At 61.7% G+C, this 16886-nt stretch overlaps 2 protein-coding genes across 4 annotated transcripts in view; one reads left to right on the top strand and one right to left on the bottom strand.

Annotated features, from left to right (window-relative positions):
* LOC111160317 (ATP-dependent DNA helicase Q5-like) overlaps positions 1–16423 on the top strand; it is a 63866-nt gene extending 47443 nt beyond the window's left edge. The window contains exons 9-21 of one of the 3 annotated variants that reach the window (XM_022523321.1): positions 11943–12161; positions 12414–12513; positions 12636–12672; positions 12791–12849; positions 12937–13010; positions 13142–13213; positions 13376–13469; positions 13756–13890; positions 14185–14717; positions 14869–14962; positions 15098–15322; positions 15540–15609; positions 15707–16423. In XM_022523321.1, the coding sequence (XP_022379029.1) occupies positions 11943–12161; positions 12414–12513; positions 12636–12672; positions 12791–12849; positions 12937–13010; positions 13142–13213; positions 13376–13469; positions 13756–13890; positions 14185–14717; positions 14869–14962; positions 15098–15322; positions 15540–15609; positions 15707–15807 (1813 nt within the window). In that variant the 3' untranslated portion in view covers positions 15808–16423. Of the gene's footprint in view, positions 1–11942; positions 12162–12413; positions 12514–12635; positions 12673–12790; positions 12850–12936; positions 13011–13141; positions 13214–13375; positions 13470–13755; positions 13891–14151; positions 14718–14868; positions 14963–15097; positions 15323–15539; positions 15610–15706 lie in introns of all 3 variants that reach the window. The other 2 variants (XM_022523322.1, XM_022523323.1) reach the window with 2 other exon arrangements.
* Positions 3049–9718, bottom strand: LOC111160319 (small integral membrane protein 5). Its single transcript, XM_022523326.1, has 3 exons — positions 9560–9718; positions 3600–3785; positions 3049–3175 (listed from the first exon to the last, which is right to left on the bottom strand). Exons 2-3 carry the CDS (start codon positions 3724–3726, stop codon positions 3078–3080), a joined length of 225 nt encoding a protein of 74 aa, XP_022379034.1. The 5' UTR covers positions 3727–3785; positions 9560–9718; the 3' UTR covers positions 3049–3077.
* Positions 16424–16886: the final 463 nt, after the last annotated feature.

Genomic DNA, 16886 nt, shown 5'->3' with positions numbered 1-16886 from the left:
GCCAGGTTTTGCTAATGAGATTTCTTGCGCCCGTGGCTCTATGGTGGTTTTTGGTAAGTCGTAATAGCTGGGAAAATGCACGGATCTTAAGTGTGGACCTTTGGAGGAAGTGAGAGGCTCCTGTGGAGATGAGGCCAGAGTCGGGAGACCTGACGAGTCTGGGAAGTCCGTGCAGTGGTGCGCACAGGCAGACTTGGGGGTGGCTCGTTCCAGGGGGCCTGGTGGCAGGAATGGAGACTGTGATGGCCAGATGTCCTTCGGGGCGCAGACAGCCTGCTTCCGTGGCCACTGTTGCTGCACCTCTGTTTGTCCTTTCCCACAATGGGGGGTCTTGCTGCTTCCTCTAACTGCCTCTTTCAGAGAAGCCCTGTGTTGGGAGTGTGTGGGGCCGCCCTCGTGCTGGAGCCAACCTGACTTGAGCTGAGTGGGACCAAAGCCCGCCCAGGAGCGCCGTGGGGAGCCTTTAGTGGTGAGCCTTTGGAGGCTCAGCGTGGGCCAGTTTGCTGCCAAGTGGGGAGGAGTCAGCCTTCCCAGCAGTGCCGGGATGGCATCTTACTTGGGCTCCGCAGTTAGGAGGAGGAGAATGCCAGAGAAACGGCCCGTGGTCCCCACCTCTTGGCAGCCAGACCACGGAGCCAGACTCTGCTAGCAAGGAGGCGCAGCCTCTGCTGCCTCAGGAAGGGCCGTTCTTCAGTACCGATGGGAACTTGCTTAAGGGAGAGTCACAAGGGGACTGGACTGCCCCACTGTTGTCCTTCCTGGGGCTCCTCCAGCTGTTGGGGCCCTCCCACCTGCCCTGTTTTCCTTCTGGGAGGGAGACCTAATTGGGCCCCACCCTAGCTCTACCTCTTGGGCTCCACCCACTCAGAGGGAGGTGATTTTAAGACAGTTTGGGGTGTGGGAGCTAAGATTGGTTGATGGAGGATAATGGGATGGGAGCCTCATCCATACTGCAGCTGGGAGGCCTCAGGGCCTGGGTGTGGTGAGCAGTGGTGAGCCCGAGTTCCTTCTGCAGTTGGGTGGGCTGGGCCCAGCAGCTGACTCTGCCATTTTTAGCTGGTTGAATTTAGGAGAGTGACCTAATGTCGCTAAGGCTCAACTTTGTCATCTCTTAAGTAGGGATAATAATGGTACCCATGGCACTGAGGCTGCTGTGATCACACAGAATCACCTGCATCAGAATGCTTTAGGCTTGGGGCGCCTGGGTGGCTCCGTCAGTTAAGCATCTGCCTTCGGCACAGGTCATGATCTCGGGGTCCTCACATCAAGCTCTCTGCTCAGCGGGGAGACTGCTTCTCACTCTCACTCTCTGTGCTCTCCCTCTCTCTCTCAAATAAAATGCATTTTTTTAAAAAATGCTTTAGGCAGTGGCCGAGCACACATAAGCCCTCAGGGAAGTTTAGCCAACCTGATCATCACCCGAGGCCTTCACCATCCTCCTCGTTACCACTGTTATTCTGAATCCTGTTCTTGTGGGATGGGTACCGCCTGGTTCTTGAATTTTTTTTCTTTTGTGTGGAAGGACTTCCTCTCTGGGTCTTCAACCTAAACCAAACCCGTCAGACAAGTCAGTGGACACCAGGAAGTGAAACCAGCCAGAGTTTCTCACACCTGCCTGCCAGCCGGAGATGGAGGGGAGCGGGGAGCAGGGAGCAGGGCCTGGCGTCCCTGATCCACTGTTTTCTAGGTAGACAGGGCTCCACCCCAGTGGCTCTGGGGGACCAGTGGGGATGGAGGGAGAGGTACCATGGAGAGCTTTTTGGTTCCCCCCAACCCTCATTCCTGGGTTGGTAGCTCTACCTGGGCTGTTCTGTGGAAGAGAAAGTAAACTGAAGGGAGGGAGATGGTGGTGGTAAATTGTGGCGGGGCCAGTCTTTAAAACGGGTCCACGTTGCTCTTGCTTAGAGGGGCGGGCAGATGGTGACGATGGCTCATCCCTCCACATGCCCAGCACTGTTCCGAGTGCTTGCTGTAGGTCATCTCCTTTCTCCTCACGAGCTCAGCCCAGAGGGCAGCTGCCGGGGTTAGCAGAGTCTCTGAAGGTAGGAAATGTGGCGTGGGGAGGTCGAATCACTAACGGGCATTCACGCAGCCGGGGAGTGGCGGCATGAGGATTGGCACCTGGACAGCCCGGCACACGATGGGGGGAGGACTGAGGGGTCGGGATGCAGGTTATGGACCACAGTAGGGGCCTGACCTCTTTTCTCTGACTCCAGAAGTGTGGGAAGACCCGGTGGCCTGAGCCCACTGGCGTGGGGTGTGCAGGCTACAGTAACTGGCGGCGGAAGCCGTGGGGCGGCATAAGCCGTGGGCGGCATTCCTGAGCCCAGCACCCGGGCAGGCGCTATGCCGTCACGGCAGCGGGGGCATCTGGAGCCGGAGCTCAGCAGCGCTGGTGCCGACGGGACTTTCACCCTCGCCCTTCCCCTGGCTCCCTCTCGCGTGGCATTCCTGCCTGCCTGTGTGTTTTTCCAGCTTTCACGGGCACAGGGAGTGCGGAGGCCCGGAAAGGACAGTCCCCGGCCACACCCCTGGGATCCTGGCGCATTGCCCTTCAGAAGCACAGTGCCCAGGCCAGGGAGTCTGATGCCGCAGAAACACATAACCAGAAAGCTTTTACTGGGAGAGAAACGGGCAAATACCGGAGCAGAATACTGACGCCGCCCCTCTGGTGGGAAGCTCGGGATCCAGTAGCTATGCACAAAGCCTCTCTTTGGCGTGGAGGCCCCGAGGGCCAGCTCCCCACAGGTGCGGGCTGTTCTCTGTCCGAGTATGGGGACCCTGCTTCTGTGTTTTGTTAAAAGGTGCAGATTGGGAAAGTTCCAGTTCACGTTTACTCAGTGTTTGAAACAGTTGACTCGTCCTCGGCGCCCCAGGATTCACCGGCAGGTCAGAGTTTGGGGGCTGTACCAGCGCTTGTTTCCTTGATGAGGCTGCAGGTGGCGGGTTCCTGGGCAGGGCCGGAGCTGGGGCCACGGGATTGCGGTCTGGTGCCCTGCGGGCCACAGGGCCAGGTGGCACCTGGGATCGTGGCTTCGGCAGCCTCCTCTCCAGCGTCTCGTCCTCATCTTCGTCTCTTACGGTGGGGTCATGGGCCGCACTTGGACCTTCCTGCCTCTGCGCTCAGGGCAGCAGCAGCAGCAGCAGGCTGGCAGCAGCAGCAGCAGCACGGTAGCTGGGAGGAGGAGACAGAAGCAGAGGGCTCTCAGAGAGAGAGAACACACACCCGACTTCCAAAGAAACCCCTCCGGAGGTGGCCGGCTCTTTGCCCAAAGATAGTCTGGTGAGAGGTGTCGGGGGTCCCCTTGCCAGCCACTGGGCCCGACCTCCCTATCGTGCCGCCTCTGCTGCCCACAGCTTCGCTCCCTCCATCCCGCGTCGCGATGCAGGGCTGCCTCTGGGCCCAGGTTCCAGCACCACCCCATCGCCGAAGCAGCTTGCCGAGGATTAGGGCAGTCCCTTGGCTCTCCCCCAAGGACATCCGCTTCTCCTCCTCTGTCTGGGGGACACCTAGCCAGCTCTCTGGCCAGCACCAAGGTCTCACCCGGATGCCAGGAACAGCCGGGGATACTGGGGAGAAAGCGAGAGCCCCAGCTTACCTGTGAAAAGGAGGATGACCGAGAAGGCCACGATCTCCACGGGCTCGGCCTGGGGTAGCCTCTGTAGCTTGAGCAGTAGCCTCTCACCCATGGAGCGCATCTCCTGCACGAAGCTGGCAACTGCCATGGTGCGCCGGCCTCCTGCGGGTGCCTGGCCGGCGTGCTGAGCAGTGAGTCCCCACCCACCTGCAGCCCGCAGAACGAGTTAGTCAGGTCTCACCCCTGCACCCCTGTGGCTCATGAGCAGGGAGGGAGCCTTTGGGGCCCTCCGCCCAGCACCCAGCCGTGGCCCTCAGCCCCCACCCCGCTGATACCACCTGTGGTGGGAGACGCTGGTGATGGCAGCCTGAGGCCCCGCCGCGGGGGCTTCCGGGCTCAGCCGGGCACAGGAGCAGTCTGTCAGCTTGCCGCGGTTGGCCAGGGTTCCCGACTTCGAGGTGGGGTGACTTCATGGTTACATTCCTTTGTCTCAGGCACCACACTCCTGGTTTTGCTGGGTGGGGGAGGCTCGGGCTGGCGTGGCTCCCCGGTGACCCCTGCGTCCTTCAGGACTTCAGGCGCCTTGCCTGGGTTCTCAGCGGGGAGACTGGGCTTTGGGACTCCAGCCTGGAGCTCTTGGTCCTGTCATATGTGGAGCAGGCACATGGGGGCTTCTAGCTAGGGTCAGCTCGAGGTCAGAGCTAACGGGGAGATGGTCCGAGTCCCTTTGGGGCCCCCTGCCCCTCCCACCAGCCCAGTTTCTTTACTCATAGGTGTTCTTTGAGGAGGAAGAGATGGCACTGTGTCCTCGCAGGTTTACCCAAGGAGGTCCTCTCAGGATGGGATCAGGCATCCCAGTGCTGGTTTACCAGCCCCTCCCCTGCTGGCTTAAACCAGGAGAGTCCCCTCTGCCCTTACCCCTGCCCCAGGTATGTGGCAACTCAGCCCTCTGGCCCCCTAACTGAGAGCCTTTCCTAAGGGTGCCCGGCAGGGTGCAGGGCAAGGTCCAGGCTGAGCCTGAGTGGGAGCGCACTCTACCTCAGTGTCTTTCCCCTTCAGTGGACATGAGGGACCCAGTAGCTCTTCAGAGATGGACCAGGGACAGCCTGTGCCAACCCAGCCTGAACTTGTTCACCTAAGGCGGCTCTGATCCAAGAGAGGGTAACAGGTGTCAGGGGCTCATGCCAGACCTGAGGATCTAATTACTGTTGCCTTGTCCTGGGCTATGGTCAGGTGGTTCTCCCGAGATGGCTGCAGTCTTGGAAGCTGGTCACTGCTGGGACTTCCGTCACAGTAGAGCCGTCTTAGAACTGCCTTGAAGGTCTTCTGCTTGAACTCTCTACCTTGTTCCTGGCCCCGTGCACTCCTTCTGGCCTGCAGCCTTCACCTGAGCCCCTCTCGGTGAGATGGGGCGGGGGGGGTCCCACCTGCTACGACAGCCTGCCCTCTTCCCTCTTGGAACAGTGCTGATCATTGGAAGTTGGGACCTCCTCCTGACCTTGCTGGTCCCGCCTGTGGTCACATAGGACACTTGTACCCCTCTTCTGCCTCGTGGGCCTTCGGGACCTGGACGGCAGCTGGCGGGTGTCTCCCATGTCCCCTCTTCCACAGGGTAACTGTCCTCATTTGGTCAGCTGCCCCATAGGGAACGTTGTTTTGATGCCATCTGACTCCTTCCTGCTTCCGTAACATGGATGCGTCTCTGTCTCTCTGAGTCTGTTTCTTTTCCTCATTTTATGTGAGAGGAGATGCCCATCTTTCGAGGCTGTTAGATTGATTCCTGGGAGCACAGCAGCGGCCAGCGCAGGTCCTGGCACACATGGGGGCCCCACACATGTGATTCCCCTCGGGTAGGGGGTTTGGCCACCATAGGAGCATCGAGGAAGCCTTTGGGGGCAGTCGTACCCCCTTGTATCCTGTCAGATAGGGTATCTATCTGGGGACCTTCATCTGTGTCCTGCATTCCCAGGATGTCTGCTGTGGGAGGTGAAGGCAGGTGGTGGGCTGGAGCCAGGAGCTGTGGTGTAAGTGACGTTGAGGGTAGCGGGCAGCCGAGGGGTCACGGGTTTCCTATTGGAAGTGGGAGGCTCCTGGAGTTAGATCCTCCTGTCTTCTCTCATGCCCCACCCCAGGGTCAGCATGTTTCTGCAAAGGAGATCAAGATCCCAGTTTCCAAGTGTCCTAAAGGGCACGGGATCCCAGAATGCCACAGGTCATCTAGCCCTGCTTCCCTTGCTCTACGGGGAACAGCTGGGATAGTAAGTGGTTCCTCTGTGGTTACGCAGCGGGAAGGGGAGCCTGGGCCCTCTATTACCCCATGCTGGCTCTCGTGGAAGCCTTTCCTAGGCGGCCTGCCCTCTGGCTGGCAGGTTAAGTCAGCTCCCAATGCGGCCTGCTGAGGGCACTGCCCATGCACTAGGCCCGGTGCAAAGACCAGGGCCCCAGAGCCTTTTGGAAGTAGGTGTGCCCTGCGTGACCAGCGCCATTCCGCACTCCTGAGTCTGGAGCACTGCATTCATCCAGGCACCTCACCCCCAGGCTGGGGCCACACCTGTTCTTTGAGAACCACAGGGGACTCGTCATCAAAAGGCCAGATCTTGTCTGTCTGCCTCTGGTTCACCAAACTCCTCCCCAAGCATAGGGCCCCTCTCCTCTGGTCACAGTGAACAAGCCCCAGCCCCTCCTGCTCTGACCAGGGAAGTGGGTTTGCACCAGGAGGGTGGTCTCCTCATTCTGGGGCCTCTCTGGATATCCCCAGTTCCTGTGTTCCCAGGAGTGCAGCAGCCCGCCTGCTGGTCTCATTCCTGGAGGAGGGAACGGAGGTGCCCAGCAAAGCCCCGGGGCGGCGGGGGGACTTCGCACAGGGCTCAGGACTTGGGCACCATGTCTCCTCCCCCCTTGGTTTGGTTCCTTCAGCCTGATTGGCCCTGTGCCTGCATTGCCTAATGTAGCCATCAGAGACTCCTTGAAAAAGGAAGCGGGCGAAGGCCAGCTGGGCCAGGGCGGCGCTTTCACTCGAGTTTCCAGGTCCAAAGACCTGGGGTGGGGTTGTGGAGGGGGAAGCCTCCGCTTGTGAGCAAGATGGAACGTGGAGACCCGCCAGTCTGAGGGCTGTGATCTCCAGAGCAGGGAGGACCCAGGTTGGGCCAAGGCTACTCTGCTGTGCAGAAAGGTGGGCTTCGTTGGTCAGAAGCTTCAGCTCTGAAGTCAGCCATCTTCCAAGCATTGTGACATCAGGATGCTGCAGCGTCCGACCCAGGGGACCTGCGCCCCGCTCCGGGAGGAAGGCCGGTCCACACCCGGGGGAGGCCGTATCTGTGGCCGTGGATGGCATTGTGCCTTTGTGCCCAGGGCCTCTGATGAGCTGAGTTAACAAGCTGTACCAGCCCCTAGGGTCTCGCCCCGGGCTGCTCCCTGATTCTGTCTGGGCTGTGATCGGGAACGGGGCCACTGGACACCTGAGGTTCTGCCCCAAGGGCTGACAGGGAACCCCCCCCTTTTTTTTTTTCAGTTGACGTTCTGCCATTTCCACCCTGGCCTCGAGCAGAATAAACCTTAGTGGGGACCGTGGGAGCTGGAGGGACCTTGTTCTCCTAAGAGGGAGGAGGCACATTCCAGCCGGGCACAGGCGCTCTTCCCAGTGGGCTGTTTAAAGCGAGGCTGGGGCCTGCCTCATGCCTGGTGCCCAGTATAACCAGCCGTCGTCAGGTGGCCATGCCGTCTGTTCCCCGGCCGTTGCTCTGTAGGGCGTCCCGGTCTGTAGTGTTCCCTGCTGCGACGTGGGGAGCGTGGGTGCTCTGAGGCTGGCTGCTGCTTGTCCCTTTTACTTTCACAGGCTTGGAGGGAGGAAGACAGGAAAGCCCAAGCGGGTACCGATGGTCGCGTGTGTCTTTCTGGTCTGTCTCGAGAAGATAGGAAGGTCACCCACTCTCCTTCCCAAACTGCTTCCTGCCAACGAACCGGGGAAATCCGAGTACGTCCCAGCCCTGTGCTCCGAAGTGCCTTGGTCGGAGGCAGCCCGAGCAAGCGGTTCCGGCGGCCCCAGGAAGGGAGAGCAGCCTTGGCTGCCTGCGTGGCCCTTCTTGGAGCCCGTGGAGGGTGCGCCGTGGCTGCAGCGGCAGCACATGGAGGGAGAAGTGAGCCGGGCAGAGGTGAAGGCTGGCAGAGCCGGAGGGACCAGGAAACGTTCCTTTGTGTGGCATCTTCCGGCACAGAGGACCTTGTGACAGAGCAGGCAGGCGTCCTGCGGGCTTGACAGCTGCCACTGGGTACTGAAGCTTCCCTGCTTCCTCCTGGCAAAACCGATACTCTGACCCCAGAGGCCCTTTGTGGAGGAGAGCAGGCAGCAGACCGGCCTGGGCGTGACTGATAAGTGGCGCACTGACAGCCCCCGGCCCCATCATTTTGTCATGTGGCTTGTAGCCACTCTTGCCCCGCCGGGCCCTGTCTTGTTTGGGAAACAGCCCTGAGGAGGCAAACCCATGGTTGTGGCAGATTTGCAGGGTCCAGAGGCCTGACCACTAAGGCGGAGGTGTCCACCGGGCACTGCGTCAAGCCTTCAGACGATGCCCTTTTCTGCCTTGGTTCCAGGTTGCTGTGGGGAGTAGACATTTGAACCCAGAGCAGTCCTGCTTCCCTAACCTCGTGGGTTTTCCAGGACTAGAGGAGGCTTTCCTGCTGCTGGTGGTGGTACCCCCAGACCAAGGAGCTAGGTATCACCCCCCTATTCCAGCTCAGCGCCTGTGTGCAGGGGACCCCGACCCCCATGTCCTGTGGCTGCAGGGACTCTGCTCCCCACCCACCTGCCTTACAGATCTGAGCCGGCAGGGGTAGCCCCAGGCTCACCACCGCGCCCTCCCCTTTCCCAGCCCTGCCCGCTGCCTCCAGCACAGAACCAGCACTTGGCCCCTCTCTGCCATGCCTGGCTCATCGGTGCGGGGCTTTCAGTCTCCCCAGCCACCAACCCAGGCCAAGTCCCACAGCCCCTGAAGAGCCAAGAACACTTGGACTGATCCTTGATTTTCACTTTTCCCTGGATTGTTGTTTTTCTTTCTAAGTAGATACTAGCCTGTTTGCTTTGGGGGAAACATCTGGGGGGCGGGGAAGAGAGACTTTAACCCTAGTGTGGGGACAGGGAGGCCGGAAGAACAGGCAGCCTCGGTTCATGGGGCCCTGCCCAAGGGGGCTGCTCCTGGTGCTGCTCAAAGAGCCATTTTGGGCTCAGCATTCCAGTGACACGGCAGAGGGCCAAATGCCAGGCGGGTCCTCCACCGGCCTCACCACCATTGCCCTCTTCCCACCCACCCTGGGTTTAGAGTCAGGCCCTCGTGCTTCCGGAGCAGCATTCATGAAGGTTTGGGAGCTCACGGGATTCCAGTTGGGCCCAGGGAGGAGTACCTGGGTTTAACTCTGAGCTGAGAACACCTGGCAGTGAGCAGGCCAAGCCCCTCACAAGAGGTGGCGGCTGCCACGCTGATGCAGGACACAGATGGGCAGAGCTGCTGCAGGTCCCACCACATCCTGGGGGGCACGAACTGGCGGGGCAGACTCTGCCCCGAGCCACCTCCCCCGGGAGAAAGCAGGCACACCCAGGGCTCTGCATTGATTCTGGGGAAAAGGGAGGCTCAGTGGGCAGGCAGCTGTCCTCTCCCGAGCCAGGACAGTCAAATCCCCAGTTTAAGCCCCCTGAATAGAACAGGCTTAAACTAACTTGCCGAGTAAGCAGGCACTCGGGGCCCCGCTGCCTGCTTAGCAAGCAGGGAGGAAAGCACTTGGAGCAGAGAGCTGCAGCCTCGGCCCGTGTCCCTGCGGTGCCGGGCTCCCAGCAGTAGCAGGGAGAGCCCACGTTTAAACAGGCTGTCTGGAGACCGTGACCATGTTGCACCCCCGTGAGCCTCTCTGTTCGAGGTAGACGGTGGCTCTCAGGAGACCCTGCTGCCCCGCACCCCCCACCCCTCTCATCCGTGGCTGGCACCACTCACCTAGGAGCTCAGATCCCGGGGAGCCCAGCAGCCTCCTGGGCCTGTCCTCAGCCCAGCCACCACCTCTTCCTTCCTTCTCGAATGCCTCTTTCCTGACCCGCTGCTGGGTGCCTTCCTCAGAGCGTGTGGAACTCTGGCTGGTGACAGCCCGCTGCTGTCTCGGCCTCAGCTTTTCTGTTGTTGGTCGTCCTGGAGATCCAAGTGTCAAATTACACGGGGCGGCCACCGAAGTGAGGGAGGCAGTGCCACCTCCGCCCCTGCCCAGGCGAGGGAATCCCTGCTGGGACCTTGGGGGGATGGCTGGGACTCCCGCGTGCTGCCCTGCCCCTGGGAGGTCTGGCTCTGCGAGAGCCGCCTCTTCTGTTCCTCCTCTTCCTCTCTCTCCCTCCTGGCGGGTGTGTGCTAAGCCATCGTGGGCTGGGCCTGGGCTGGGAGGTGATAAACGAGGAGGTAGGCTCTCGGCTCTCTTGTTCCCTGGTGGAGATGCCCTGTGGGAGGCTTCACCTGAGCGGCAGAGTGGGGGGGGGGGCACAGCGCTCCCAGCTCTTTGGTCCCCTCCCTCCCCTCAGGAATACTTTGGGCCCATCCCCCCAGCCCCCCCTCTGGCGACTCCCCAGCGGGTCCCACCCTTTGGCCCCTTCCAAGAAAGAAAGTGAATAGTGGGGGAGCTGCCGGCCCACCCACAAATCCAGCCCTCTGGGGAGGCATCTTGGGAAAGAACTTGGGGGTGACTTGAGAGTAGCCTGCTTGCCTGGGGGGCGGGGGGGTGCCTGGTGCCTGGTGTTCCCCAGCCCCGGGAGGAGGGAGGACCCTGCTGATGATCTGTCTTTCCGAAGCGTGTTTGCTGGTGTTTGCTGGGGCCGTCTCTGCACGCCTGGCCCCGGCCAGCAGGGACGGGCTCCAGAGCTCAGTGGCTGGCAGGGCCCTTGGACATTTGGTTGGTTGTGCCACCCCAGCAGCCGGGGCTGTGCCTGGAGCAGGATGGGAGCCGACCCCAGCCCGCATCTGTGCGCTCTCAATGGAGCCCTTTGAGTGTGAGCACAAAACCCCAGTGAGTCCGGGCTTGAGGGAGGGTGGGGGGAAGGAAGCCAACCGTGTAGCCACACCACTCGGATGCCAGAGGCTGGACAGGCGGCCACTGTGCAGATGCACAGACTAGCCATGGAGGGAGTCCCTCGGTGATTTAGGAGCGGCCGGAACAGTGCCCTCTGGTGGCCGCCCGGGCCACTGTGCCGTCCCCTGCCCCTGGAAGCTGCATTCTCGAGCGAGGCAGCCAGACCCCGCTTCCTAGGGCCTGTGGAACCATCCGCTCTTGCTCCGGTTCCTGCCTTTCAGGGCCTCAGCTCCTCAGAGTGTTTCTTGAAGTTCTAGGCGGTGCTCGCGTTGAGCGGCGTTCTGGTTAGAGAGTGACGCCCCCTATTCTTGTCCCCAGGATGTGGCGCCTGGACAGCCCTGCCTCTGCCGCCCCGTCTCTCAGGCTCCCCTACCCTGTGCCACATTCCCGCGGCAGGACTGGCCCTTGGCAAGGGTCCTGAGAGATCTGGGGCCCCTCCGGGGGCCTCTGCAGCTGCCCCAGGGACCAACTGTGCCCCCGTCCTGGGAGTCATAAGAGAGACCGCTGCAGTCTGGTGCCGCAGCAAGGGGGCTGCGGCAGGGTTGAGGCCCCGGAAGATGTGATGAGACCCCTTCCCAGGCTGGCCTCCTCACAGCCCTCACCAATGAGCAGCGCACGGCGCCGCCTCGCGGAGCTGCTCGTTTCTGCTCTCGGGCAGCCCCCGGCTCCGGGCTGCGTGTGCGGGCGGCCTCCTTGGGGACGAAGAAGGTCCACAAGAGATAGAAGCAAGGCAGAGTGCCGAGGCGGGGGTGGGGCCGCCTCCGTCCCCGGGCGCCGGCTGCCATCTCCCCCAGCCCTGCTCAGCCAGGGGAGCCGGTGCTCTTCCTGCACCATTCGACAGGCCAGAAGGTGTGGGCTTTGAGCCATCCAGTGCTTCCCCTAAAGAGGAGGCCTCAGCAGCAGAGTCAGCGTCTGTACCCAGGGCTGAAGCTGCTTCTGGGGCACCCCGCCGCCAGAGGGCGCGGTAGAGGCCAGGAGGCCAGGGCCTAGAGGAGCAACCTGTAGCAAAGCAGGACAGAATGGGGACCACACCCTGGCTCCACTGGGTATGTTCTATGACCTTGAGAAAGCTCCTTCACCTCATCCTTGCCATCTGTAAAATGGGTGACCAAATGATGCCTTCCCAGGCTTGGACAACATGAGGTGTGTGAGATACTGAGTGTGGAGCCCACATGTAGGACTCCTCAGCCAGAGTGTAGGGAGTGGGGGGATGAACGCTGGCCTGCCTGGGTCCCTCACCCCTGACCTCTGCTGTGCTGCCTCCGCCAGGTGCCGCCATGCTGCCATTGCCAAGTACTTTGGGGATGCGCCCCCTGCCTGCACCAAGGGCTGTGACCACTGCCGGGACCCTGTGGCCCTGCGGAAGCAGCTGGAGGCCTTGGAGCACAGAAGCAGCTGGAACAAGACTTGCATCGGGCCTTCTCAGGGGAATGGCTTTGACCCTGAGCTGTATGAAGGAGGCCGCCGGGGCTATGGGGGCTTCAGCAGGTGAGGGGCTGTGAAGTCAGGGGCCCCCAACCTGCAGCAGATAGGCCAGCATCCTCCCCCTCGTGCCAAGGCCAGACCAGAGGCACCGCAGTGCCATCGTCCATTCCCTGTTCCGGTGGACTGTGTCGGAGCTGGGAGCCTGGTGTTCCTCCTATCTGCCGGGCTGTCAAAGACAATAGTGCCCCACCGGAGAAGTGTGCCAGGAGAACAGAGCCCAGGCCCAGGGCTGCTGACACCTAGCCTGTCCCCTAGGTACGATGAAGGTTCTGGAGGCAGTGGGGATGAGGGCAGAGACGAGGCCCACAAGCGGGAGTGGAATCTCTTCTACCAGAAGCAGATGAGCCTACGCAAGGTGAAGGGGATGGGGGCCTGGGATCCCCGTTACCAGTCGCTCAGCCCCTACCCTGGTGCTGGACGGGAGCCTGTCCTAGAGCTGAGCAAGATGCCTCATAGTCCCTTCCTGTCATCTTCCAGGGCAAAGACTCCAAGACAGAAGAATTTGTACCTCCAGGTCAGTACAGAAATGTCCCTGGGGGCTTTGGGGCTATTCTTAGGGTATAATGTCTCATTGGGGGCTGGGGACTCCAGAAAGCTGAGGTAGAGTGGAAGGACCCGCCCTCTCCCCCCAGATGAGGACTGTCCCCTGAAAGAGGCTTCCAGCAGGAAAATCCCGCGCCTCACTGTGAAGGTAAGCTGTGGACAGCGCCTCATACCGGCCCCTGTGCCTGCTTCCCCAACCCTGGGCTTGAGTGACCAACTTCCCTCCCTTGTGTAGGCCCGGGAGCACTGCCTGGGGCTTCTGGAGGAGGCTCTGAGCAGTAACCACCAGGCCACAGGTCCCACCCATGGGTGAGTGACCCGGGACAGAGGGGCCAAAGAGGCTTCCCCAAACCCCTATTCCTTGTAGACCACGAGAACCCCCATCCCTCCTGGCTTATTTGGGCCCCCCTCCCCCAGATTGTGACCCATCCTTCTCCTAGTGGTTGCAGATCTCGCAGTCCCAGTGGGGGGCAGGCTTCACCAGGACAGGGGCTGCCAGTGCCAGCTGGACAGTAAGCCCCAGGGTGCCTGGGGTCCAGGTGGGAATCCCTGTGCCCAAGGTCATGCCCGCTAGGCCCTGAAGTCATCTCCAGGGACCCCAGGGAGAATCCCAGGAGCTCCACGGAGAGAGGGCTCAGGCCCGCCTAATGCCTCATGCTCATTCCTACCCTCAGACCTGATCTCCAGGCCAGGGCTGTGGAGCTGGAACATGCCATGTTCCGAAATGCCAAGGCAGCCAACCTGTACAAGGCCAGCGTGCTAAAGAAGGTGGGTGCTGGGCAGGGCATGCTTCTGGGCTGGGGTGGGAGAGACGGCCCCTCCAACCTCCCAGGCTGTCTGCCTGCCCCCTGCCAGGAGACCACTTACCCAAGGGCAGCCTGACCTCCCTTCTTGGCCAGCTGGAGGTGCTTCCAGCCAGCCCCGTCGGGACTAGAACTTGGCCAGTGTCCAGTTACCTGCAGCCACAAGCCCCAGAAGCCCACTTTGGAAAGCCTGGGTTGGGGCTCTCAGGAGCTAGTGGGTGTCACGGCGTCCCTGCCTGTCCCTGACTCAGGTGGCTGAGATCCACAGAGCCTCCAAGGATGGGCAGCTCTACGACATGGGAGACGCTGCCAGGAGCCGCAGTCCGCCGGCCCGGGCCCCGGAGCCCACCGAGTATGACATCCTGCCGGCTTCCCAGGTGTACTCGGTGAGCAGCGTCCTGCCATCCACCCCAAACCTGGGTCTGGAAAAGGCATCGTGTCCTTTGTCCTCAGCCAGGGCACGGCCACTTGCCCTCTCCTGGCACCGCAGCCCTGGCCTGGGGTGCCCCGCAGCAGGCCCTCCAGCCTTCCTCTGCGGCCCCCACGGCTCCTCTGTCCTTGGCCTGACCCTCAGCCCGCAGTGTCCTGCCAGCTGTCCCTCCGCTCCTCCCGAGAGCCCGCCAGCTCAGCCGTCCTGGACCAGCCAGGGAGTGCACTCAGAACCTTTCTCTTCTTCACAGCCCAAACCCAGGCGGGTGGGAGCTGGTTTCCCCAGAGGCTCCTGCTCATTCCAGACGGCCACTGAGCTGATGGAGAAGACGTGTGCTAAGGAGCAAGTCCCCCAGCCTGTGCGGGAAAGTGAGCAGGGGCCCCCCAGCCAGCCCTGTGGCCTCCAGCGGGAGGGCTGTAGTGAGCCCCTCCCCGGGCCCAGAGGAGAGGCCCCTGGAAGCAGCGCTCCTTGTGGGAGGTCCTCCCCTGAGACGGTGAAGAGCTCGTCCACGAAGGCCGGTGCCAAGGCCCGGGCCAGCAAGCAGCAGCAGCTCCTAGCCGCGGCGGCCCTTAGGGATTCGCAGAACATCGCCCGCTTCTGCCAGAGGGCCAAGAGCCCATCTCCCCTCACCTCAGCCCCAGGGGCAGAAGGTGCCGGCCCTTCCTGTGAGGGAGTGCGGGGTCCCCCAGCAGCCCCAGAAAAGTGCTCAGGAGAGGAGGATGGAGCCCTGGGGTGTTCGGCTGTGCCCTCCCAGACCAAGGAGTGCACCAGGGAGAGGCCAAGGTAAGGGCCCTGATGGTTCTGAAATTCTCTGCCTCTTTGCTAACTGGGCCTTTGAAGCTCTGGCCGTTCCTAGGGTGCACTCTGTCGGGCCGGCTGGTTGGGGGTGCGATGGGTGGTGGGAGTGCTCATGCTTGCTCTCCCCTCTGGCCAGAGCCTGCACACTCAAAAGAGACCAGGACCCCCCTGAAGGCCAGCCCACCCCCTCAGAGGAGATACACAGGGGCAAGCGGTCCAGACCCCAGCAGGTACTGAGGAAAATCATCTCTTCTTACATCCCAGGGCTAGACGGGACAGGCTAGAGGGGGCCCAGTCTTCCAGAATGAGGGAAGGGGCCCGTGACGGGGAGCCCAAAAGTGACTCTCCACTCTGGTCCTGCACAGGAGAACCCAGAGAACCAGGCTCAGAAGAGGCCTCGCCCCTCAGCTAATGCCTCCATCTTAGCCGAGGCCAAGGACAGCATCTCGGCCAGCAATCCGGGCATCTTGAACCCCACAGTGCAAGACTCCTGCCTTCTCCCAGCCCCTGGCATCTCCCTCAAGGAGGCCGCAAATGTTGTGGTCAAATGCCTGACTCCTTTCTACAAGGAGGGCAAGTTTGCATCCAAGGTAGGGTAGGTGGGTGGGTTCTACCCTCCCCTGGGCCTGGGACACTTGGGTACCGTGGGGGCAGGGAACAGAGCCAGAGGACAAAGCAGGCTAGCCCTGAGATTGGCTGCCTCTCTCCCTGGCGTCTGCCTTGCCCCGGGGTCATGGCTGAGGGCCTCTGGTGTGGGGGGCAGGGCGGGGGTCCGTGCTCTTTGCTCCTGTCACCTTCTGCCTCCAGGAATTATTTAAAGCCTTTGCCCGCCACCTCTCACACTCGCTGACTCAGAAGGCCTCTCCTGGAAGGAGCGGTGAGTGCCCGCGTCACCAGGCCAGGAGGTGTTTGCGGGGCTTGGTGGCAGGGAGGGGACTGGCCCTCACTGAGGTTCCCCCTTCCCGAATCTGTAGTGAAGGAAGAGGCCCAGGATTTCATCAAGCAGTTTTTTCACGGTCGGGCCCGGTGCGAGAGTGAAGCTGACTGGCACGGTCTGTGTGACCCGCAGAGATGACCAGCTCCTACCCGCTAGGGCCGGAGTGCTCCCCCGCCTCAGCTGTGGGCCAGCCTGGGCCTCACTCAGGAACAGGGAGGGGGGAAGCCTGCAGCCGTCAGGGGCACCAGCTTTGCTCAGGGTCCGTGTCTTCCAGCCATGTTTGGAGATGGCCCCCGTCACCTCCCAAATCAAGGCCAAAGGCTGGAACTAACCACTTTCTGCTTGCAGGGTCCGAGGGCTTCCTCCTCCTAGCCTCCCTGCCTCTCTCAGCTGGGTTTTCTGAACCAGATCCACAGATTAGAAGGGGGCGGGGTGGGGGTGGTGGCTGCTGCCAGAGGAACAGGAGGAAAGAGTGGTCCCTCTGCCTCTTGTGGTTGAATTGTAGGCCAGGGTGAGGCCACCAGTCCAAGGCCCAGGGCCACTTCAGGAAGAGCCCTGCTGGCCTCGGGTTCTGGGCCCACTAGCCCTTTCCCTCATGATGCCAGCTTCCGGCCTGGCCCCAGGTGCAGAGCTCGGGAGCAGGGGAGCAGCTGGGCCCTGCTCTCTGCTCAGCTCCTGGTCAGGAAGGCTGGGCTGGACAGAGACTTAGCAGAGAAATAAAGTCCTGTTGGATTTGAGACACGCACGCCCACAAAACACGGCCTTTTTCTCTTGGGAGTTTTATTTTCTCACCGTTTGCTTCCCCCAGGCTTATGTGGTTCGTGCTGATGTTGGGCCCGGGCCTGGGGCCGGCTGGATATCCCCCTCGCCCAGCCTGGGCAGCATCAGATGCCCGAGCCCGTTCCTGCAGCCCGCACTCCAGCCCCTGCCCCGAGGGGAGCCCAGGTGTTGTCCTTCTCAGTTGATAGGACTGGAGCAGCTCCTGCCCCGTGGCCTCCACTGTGGCCAGCAGCGCTGTGCTGTGGCAGGTTCCAGAAGAGTCAAGTGGGAAAGTCCCAACCAAACTGGCCTGACAGCACCAAGGGAGACCTTCCCGTCGGGCTGGGATGTGGGAGGGGCCCCTTCCTCATCTCCTCCCCTCCTCCATTCCTCTTGGGTGAGGCTTGCCACTAGTTGGGAGCAAGGCTGCTGTCCCTCAGGAAGGCGATGGTGTCCTT

This window comes from Enhydra lutris, unplaced genomic scaffold, assembly GCF_002288905.1.
Source record: "Enhydra lutris kenyoni isolate GAN:26980312 unplaced genomic scaffold, ASM228890v2 scaffoldscaffold75, whole genome shotgun sequence".
Classification (NCBI taxonomy): domain Eukaryota; kingdom Metazoa; phylum Chordata; class Mammalia; order Carnivora; family Mustelidae; genus Enhydra; species Enhydra lutris.
This window is presented reverse-complemented; position numbering and strand designations above follow the sequence as displayed.